This window comes from Juglans regia, chromosome 16 (assembly GCF_001411555.2).
Source record: "Juglans regia cultivar Chandler chromosome 16, Walnut 2.0, whole genome shotgun sequence".
Lineage (NCBI taxonomy): Eukaryota > Viridiplantae > Streptophyta > Magnoliopsida > Fagales > Juglandaceae > Juglans > Juglans regia.
The window spans coordinates 916,892-925,878 of NC_049916.1; the positions used below are offsets into that span (position 1 = coordinate 916,892).

Here is an 8,987-nt window from a genome sequence, read left to right on the forward strand (position 1 = left end):
ACGCTAAGTTGTTCATAGTGTTTAACACTAATAGAAATTGGTAATGCAGGGAAACATAAGATGAGAAAACTTGGCAAAGAAATAAAAAATATATTGTAACACTAGAAAGAAAAGCAAAGGATAGTAGGAACTTACAGTTCCTTGAATATTTGGAACCTCGCCAAGAATTGTTGCTAGAAGGGTTGATTTTCCCGAGCCAACTTCCCCACATATAGCCACCTTTTCTCCAGGTCCGATCTCTAGATTTATGTTTCTAAGTGTGGGCTTTGGTAAATTTTCTTCCCATGAGAAATTGGCCGAATTTATAAGGATGGTATGGTTTACTGTCTCCACGTTGGTCTTCGTCCGAACACTTGCACTCTGCAGCTCCGGCGCCTTAAGGAATTTTAAGATACGTGAAAATGCAACCTTTGCTTGAATGACTACTCCAATAACATCAGGGATAGATGTAATGGGATCCTGAACAAGGCGTAAAGTTGCTACAAAAGTGAAAACATTATTTGCATGTAGAGGAACTTTGAGGAAATAACATGCGCCAAAGGTTGCAGCAGAGACTAAAAGAGGGGATGTCCAAAAAAGAAAGGTATTATATGATTTTAGCATTTGCACCGCTGATAACCAATTGTACTCTTCCTTCCTCAAATTTTCAATTACTCTCTCGAAATGGGTTTCCCATGCATATAATTTCAACACCTTCATGTTGACAAGTGCCTCAGTACTAGCCTTCAGTCTCTCATCTTGTGCAACCATAAGCTTACTTTGAAACTGATGCTGCAATTTTGCAAGTGGAGCATTGCAAAGCACAGTGAGGATTATCACCACCAAAGCTGCGATTGTTGCTAGCCCCACTGCACGAAATAGAATTACTAAAACAATACAGAGCTGGAGGCTTGTTGTCCAAGTCTGATGGAACCAAAATGGGAACTCGCCAATCCTATAAGCATCCACAGTAACATAGTTCATTATCTCCCCTCCGGAATGCACTAGCCTTGCAGCATTTGATAACCTCAGTTGTTTCTTGTAAATGGCAGCTGTGAGCAAAGACCTCACTTTTAGACCAATAAGTCTACTTCGAAAGTACCACTGCCTTTGTGATATGGATTCTATGCCCTTGGAAAAGAAAAGCGTTATGGCCAATACATAACCTTCATATTTAAAACTTTCTTTCCCCTCAGCAACCAAAATAATTGCATTCAAAAGTAGAGGACCCATGGACAGAGTGATAATCTTTAGCAAAGCAAAGAATCCAGACATCAGTATCTCTTTCCAATGGCAAACAATAATTGTCCTCAGGACTGATGGTTGAGAAGATGGTTCTTTTTGCTTTTGTTTGTTCAGTTGCTCCAAGAACACCAAATAGCAACTTTCTGCTCGATCTGCCTCGCGCAAGTTGGGAATATCTTCATCCTCAAGTGTTTTCTCCTTGCCCTTTTTCATTAATGGATTCAACCACCAGAATGAAATTCTACTGAATAATCCGGCTTTGGCAAACACAGTAACGGAGCCAACAACATCGCTTTTACTAATACCATTGGCTTCACCATTTACAGGCATATAGAGGGTACTTTCATTGATGCTCTCATCACTTGTTTCATATTTATACCCCTTAAAAGTACAGAACAGCAACAATATGGCTCCTGGAAAAGACAGGATATCCAATCCTACCTTAATGGATACTTCTTTGTTTAAAATGGCACTAGACAGAGATAAAGAGCAAACAATTCCAGCAAACAAAAAGGCAAGAATGGACAGTAGCCGCAATGGTCCTCTTGGAAACTTATATCCCTGAAGGCTCACGGTTAAACTCACCAACAACCATGTGATCCCCTGTACCATTATTAGTATCCACCAATTAAGAGGGAAAATAGTCTTGGTTTTCCTCAACTTCTCCTCTAAAATCCAAATTCCCAAGCACGAGTACACAAATCCAAGACAGCCATTGACAATTGAAGAAACTATCTGCAAATTTGAGAAGCCTTCAAATCGAGCTCGAATTTGAACTGTTTTCAATGACGACTTCTGAAGCATATTCAATAAAAGCATGACCAATAACAAGACATCCAAACAAATTATGAATATGTGATTATTGCACGACGAGGAATGGCTCAGAAATTGAAAAATAGAACTGCAGGGCCTTCCAACACTGTCTGAACAACTAGACTCCCCACAGAATATATCCCATGAATACTCCATAAGCCTTTTCTCTTTGCTCTTCAAGTTCAGCTCCTGTATATGAAAAATAAGAACATATTATCCACATAATCAATTCATCAAAGCAATCAACCAACCATACACAAGAAGCACACTACACTGAAGATTTTGTTAGAAAGAGGGAAATCAAAGAAAAAATAAAATAAAAGGAACAACAATATGCACTATTTGAAACACAATTTAAGACTCTCAAATGACATCCCATACGACTTCTTGTGAAAGGCAATAGCAGAGAATGGCATAGTGAAACACCTGGGAAAAAAAAAAAAACAGTGATCGTGGAAAACAAATACCTTGGATTGGTCTAAGAACAACAGCTTTTTCTCTCTGTTGGCAAGTTAATTATACATAGCTTTGGTGCAAACTGCCCTGCAAAATAACCCAATTCAACCTCACAATAGCAAATTCTAATGATCACACATTTAATCAAAGGAGGCCAAACGTGGACATTTAAATAACTTAAACCATCCATCAATGAATGAGTTTAAAATGTCACAGATAAAGAGGAGGCATTCAAAATGACATAAACAACTGAACCAACCGACAATATGAATAAAACGCCAATTAAAAGAATCCATCTTATGTTTTTTTGTTTTCTGGCATATGGACGCAAGACGTTGCAGTAATTTTAAATAGATGTACTCGACCGGCTGTAGGTTTTCCAAATCCCTAGAAGAATGTTGTCAGTCGGCACAAATGACATTTGACAAGACTTTGATGTGAAAACGAAGAATAGCGAATTGATTAGAGCACTTTTATTGAATTAATTAAAAACTAAATCTATTAATTATTTAATTATTAAAAAATAAATATGTTGACAATAAATTAATTAAATATTATTTAAAATTTAATTACAATGATTTTAAAAAAAAAATAATTTAAAGGATATTATATATATCAAATATATATTTTATTAATTATTTTTCTCTCCCTTTTTTATCACAATTAATATATTAATTTGAATTAGTGATATATTAATTTAATAAAAATATGATTATTAATTAATATATAATAGATAGAATAGTAAAATATGATAAAATAAAATAAATTATTAATTAAAAAAATTAAATATTTTTAAAATTATTAATGATTTTTTACTATATAATAAATAAATGTATAATCTAATGTGAATATTTTACGTGAATAACTAAAACTAAATTCATCTTATATTTTTTTATTATTATGTAAATAAAAAATAATTATTTCAATGTGAAGATTTATATGAATGGAATAGTCAAAATTAAATTTATCTTAAATTCATAAAAAATATCTTTTAATTTTAACTAATACAATGAAAGTTCTCTAAACCTGGTTGAGATATAAAAGTAATTTTAACTCATCTTAATTTATTTTATTTAATTATTATAATTATGTTAAATTTTTATATAAAATATAATAAATAATTTAATCTTTTTAAATTTTAAAATAATACTAATAAATTATTTTAAATTTTATTTATAAATATAGCTATAATAAATTATTATAACTATATTTATAAATAAAATGATGCGTAGAGTAAATCAACATTCGTGTACGTTTGGATAATAAATTTATCAAAATTCATCTCAATTTATCATTATAATTTTTTTAAATTTCAATATAAAATATAATAAATAATTTAACTTTTTTAAATTTTATAACAATAATAATATTAAAAAATAATATTCTTATAATATTTTATCATTCAACTCAACTCAATTTAGCATCTAAACATAATAACTAATTTTTTTTTTTTTTAAAAAGTCCTCGATCGACAAGACAAGATAGACTGATAGAGAATAGCTTGTACTGTAGTTGATGCAATTTTGTAAAAAAAAAAAAAAAAATAGTAGTGATAGGTTGGTTAGCATAAATTTATCTTTTATTTTTGTATTTATATTTTTTTTATTTTTAAATAATTTTAAAAAATAGATAAAAAAATATCAATACACTTTTTTAATTATTAAATAATGAAAAAAATTAAAAATATATATATAAAGTGTCAAAATGAAATATCAAAATAATATTTTTCAAAAATAAAAAAATAAAGTAACCGAATTTTTATACATATTTTATTCCTTTTTTTTAATTTAATAATTATGAAGGATTTTTTTAATAATTTTATATATTTTATTCTATTTTTAAAAGTATTTAAAGTGATTTAAAAAATATTTTTAAAAAATTATACTATTTGAGAATTGGTTTGGATTCAGAGATGAGTTGAGATGATTTGTATATAGTAAAATAAAAGTTGAATTATTTATTATATTTTGTGTGAAAATTTAAAAAAATTATTTTGAGATTTTAAAAAATTTAATTGTTTTTATATTTTATGTAAAAATTTAAAAAATTTATAATAATAAAATGAAAAGAATTAAATTAAGATAAATTGAGATATATTTTGAATTTATTCGAGGCCTGGATCATTGAAGTGAGAGTGCTCTTATATCATAGCTGTATAAAATTCTTGCTTGTTTTATTTATTTGTTTTAGTGTTCTTTGGATTAAGACAGTATTTAATTAATTAATTTTATTTTATTATTATAATTTTAGGTTTGCATCATGAATACGAATCTTTCTTTAATCCATTTTCAGTCTTGATCCGACCACGTCAGATGATTAGAATTTCTTATATGTTGTATTAAAAATACTTAATAATTAAATAAAACAAATCGACAGAAATTGATCACGGGTGAGTACATCATTTTCCGATAAGGAAAACGATGACATTGATTAGGTTGTCTCCTAGAGGTTTGTTAAAATTGACTAAGGTTGTGTTTGGATGTTAAAGTGAATTGAGTTGAATTGAGATGATAAAATATTATTATAATATTATATTTTAATATTATTATTATTTTAAGATTTGAAAAAATTGAATTATTTATTATATTTTATATTAGAATTTAAAAAAATTATAATAATAAATTGAAATGAGTTGAAATGAGTTAAAGAACCAAACCAACCCTAAACCTTATTGTCATTATATCGTGGATAGGAAAATTCAATATATTATATTATTATTTTATTAAATATGATGTGTTATATTTATTATTATTTAATTTATTATTATTTAATAGAAAAATGCTTCTTGCAAACGGATGGTGTAAACGGCTTGCAATCGGCGAGGCCACGTCAGTGTTTTCATTTTCCTTCTCTCTTCGTGTATGATCTGTACCTTACTTGTCTTCCATGGCCTCTCCTTCTTCGAAATCTCAACTCCCTCCTCATCCTGCTCCTACCCTTTACACATTTCTAATAATTTCATCCCAAATTAATAACTCCTCTCTCTCTCTCTCTCTCTCTCCCTCCCTCCTCGTCTGTGTGCTAGCAATAAATTGCAATGGCATCCCAAAACCCGGAAAGCCAATTCCAAGATTTCTTACCGACCATGGCCTACAAGCTCGGTGGGGACAGCCTGATAGTTGAGCTGTGCAACGGCTTTGATCTGTTGGTGGACGACGACAAAGTGGTCATCACCTTCGATAGCCTCAAGAGGAACTCCGCTCTGCTGGGCCTGCACGACTTGAGAGACGAAGATCTGCTTTCCATGTTAAAGGAAGGCGATTTCTACGGTGATGGTTATTGACAACTCACAGCTCGGAAGTAGTGAGCACTTGACATACAACACCCAAACACTCACAGCTCTTCAACACAGTACTCCAACCAAGCCAAGCATGACATCACTTTCACTCAATGTTAGAAATTTCATTACACTTCGACTCACCCCTTCCAACTATCCATTATGGTGTGAACAAGCCTTGGCCCTTTCAATTTCCCTTTCCCAACCCTAGATTTAGGTTTTCTTTGTTCCGCACATTTGCCTCTGTAATGCCCCATCTACACTCGCTTCAATTACGAAAATCCCAATGTACGGACACTCATAGACCCTAAACATGCCCAATCAGATCTTTGCGGCAGCCGAGGACGACGACATTTCCGGCGCCGGTCAATCGATAACTCCCTCATTCGCTACGAAGACCACTTAATTGACGACGATGCCGACTCAGTAGGCGGTGTCGTCGATGACGTCACTATTGACGCTGTGTACAGTCATGGTGGTAGTGATGGTGGAGCCTCGGAGATGGTGATTCAGTGTCACGACGGCACCAGCCAGCTCATGCTCTCGTTTCCAAGCCAAGTTTATGTATTCGACTCTGTTACCCCCGATAAGGTTCAAGCAGTGTTGCTGCTTCTAGGTGGATGCGAACTATCTTCATGCCCACAAGCGGAGATGTTGCCTCAGAACCAGAGGGGTGGTGTGATGGAGTACTTGTAAAGTGTAGTCAACCGCAAGGAGCAGCTTCATTGAATAAGTTCCGGCAGAAGAGAAAAGAGCGATGCTTCGATAAGAAAGATATAGTGTTCGTCAAGAGGTTGCTCTCAGGATGCAGCGTAATAAGGGCCAATTTACTTCTTCCAAAAAGTCTGAAGGAGCTTATAATTGGGGTGCACTCCAAGGGTCAGGGCAAGATGCTGGCTTTTGGACTAATTCTTTGAGTGCAAGTGCCTGAGATGGGGAACATCGAAAAGCACCCAGAGAGAGAGACATGGAACCGTCCACCAACCGATCAGCTTTTGTTTTATTATTTTATTCCACGTAAGACTCGATTACCTGCCGCTTGCACATCCCGTTTGTACCCAGCAGAATTGTATTTAATAATAATAAATATATTGGCCAGAAACGTACATCACGTGGATGATGATGTGCAAGCTTTCATCTGGCTCAACTTTTTTCGATGGGTTGCTGTCTTAACTTTCCACGTGGATGGCTGCCTGGCGCTAATTTTTCTTTTAAGTTTCCACCTAAATAATAATAATTATTATGTCATTTTTCTTTTGTTCTTTTGCGGATAATTTCTTTTGCCAGATGTCCTCAATTATTATGTCATGTAGATCGCTCTCTTTTTCTGGACAAGGTAGGAGATCAAAGTCAAACTATGATAATTAAAGAAACAGCCACCACTCATATATAGATCAGTCGATTTCTGATTAGCCAAAAGTAATTACGTAATTAAGTAAACTATTTATCTTATTAATTACAGCACATATATATATATATACACACACACCACCATGCATATTGAAATTTGCTATATATATATATATAATCATGATCTACTATTTATAAATTTCTAAATCTATAACATTAATCAACCTAAAGTCTCCTAGTGCCATTTGAGGAAGTTCCACACAGCCGAAAAATAAATTAAGATATTACCATAATAAATTAATAAGATCATGTATAATTCTTCTGCAATATTTGGTTGATTTGATAAATATATTAATCAGTTACGTACTTATAAATTAGAACCTTTACATGCTTAATTACAACAAATTTTAATATATATGCATGTATATTAATTGATTTACATTAATTACAATAAATATTAAGAAATAATTAAGCTAATCGATAACAATACTAATTCATGATTTACGTACATCAATTAGAATATTAAGCCATTAATCATGGTAGGAAATTGTAAGATGTATTATTACAAGTAAGCTAAAATTATATATTTTATCAATAAGTATACTAATATTCTAATATATATATATATTATCTATTTCATAAAAGAAATTAGGTAGGTATTTATATTTTGTTTTTGTGGAGTTAAAAGAATTATTTAATCGATTGTAAAAGAAAATGGTTTTGTGGGGGGTCATAAGTCGTTATTGTTAGTGCCAATATTTACTGTCGCCTGTCAACCATTGGGCCATTTATTCATTTTTTAGGGCACACAAGTTTATCTTTTGCGTGCTATTGAACTATATGGGTGGAAATGCACGTAGGGGTTTTTGCAAAAACCTTCCATCCAAACTAGCCATAACCGAGTCAAACCGGTCATTGGAGTACAAAATTAGCCGAAACTAATAGAAAACTGGTCAGCCAGTGGTAGAAACATATCAAAATAGAAATATTATATATATATATATTAAATTATAACTATATAAAATGACGTTATTTCACTTAATTGAGTGAAACAACGTTGTTCTAGGTTTGGAGTTTGTTAAAAAAAAAAGATCTAAATGAAATGGTGCCGTTTCGACCTAGGGTTTTAAACACCCCCTCCCCTCTCTCTTCTTCTAGACTTCTTCCTCCCAGCTCCCTATCCCTCAGACTCCATCAGCAATCCCTCTTCCCTTCCAAACTTCCAACAACGGCACAATGCAAGCAACGATGCAACGCAAGCAACAGCAACACAGACGCCAGAATTTCACCCTCTTCGTGACTCCGTCGAGTTCATCTCCTTAGCCCGTCAGTTGTTCCCCTACCAACATCCCTAGCTTGTTAAAAAAATCCTATCGTGTGTTAAACCCCCGACTGCTGAACGCGGGTCTCAAGGTGGGATTTTGTTCTCACTTGATTTCTTCAATATTCTCATACCGATCTAGAGAGTTGAGGCAGAGTCTTTTTAAAAAAAAAATTAATATATTCGGTTTTGATGTGTTTAATTTATCATCATATCAATTATCAATTCATGTTACATATTTTTTGTTGTTTAAATTATTTGTTGTGTATGTATAGGGGTTGAAAAATTTTGGATCAAATTATTAGACTGTGAACAATAACTCGAGACCTAATTTCCATTGTGAGTGTTCTTGTTAGATCAAATTATTAACTTGTGCACCGATTTAATATTGTATTGTAAAATTGTTTTGATTCTTGAAAAAAATTGTGAGGTTGTGAGGTAACACCTGAGGAGGGGGTTGAAGAGAGTGATAGTAGTGTGGTAAGGAATCTTGTAATCCACAAATATATTGAAGAGCCTGTGAGGTTGGCGATTGCAGATAACGAG

General features: G+C 32.6%; 1 protein-coding gene and 1 pseudogene across 1 annotated transcript in view; one reads left to right on the forward strand and one right to left on the reverse strand.

Moving 5' to 3' along the window:
* Positions 1-2,721, reverse strand: part of LOC109014179 (ABC transporter C family member 10-like) — a 32,168-nt gene extending 29,447 nt beyond the window's left edge. Inside the window, exons 1-2 of the mRNA XM_018996544.2 lie at positions 2,505-2,721; positions 136-2,226 (exon numbers count right to left, since the gene is read on the reverse strand). Of these exons, the coding sequence (XP_018852089.1) occupies positions 136-2,193 (2,058 nt within the window). The 5' untranslated portion in view covers positions 2,194-2,226; positions 2,505-2,721. The remainder of the gene's footprint in view (positions 1-135; positions 2,227-2,504) is intronic.
* Positions 2,722-6,012: 3,291 nt separating this feature from the next.
* LOC109014182 lies at positions 6,013-6,701 on the forward strand (annotated as a pseudogene).
* The last annotated feature ends 2,286 nt before the right edge of the window (positions 6,702-8,987 follow it).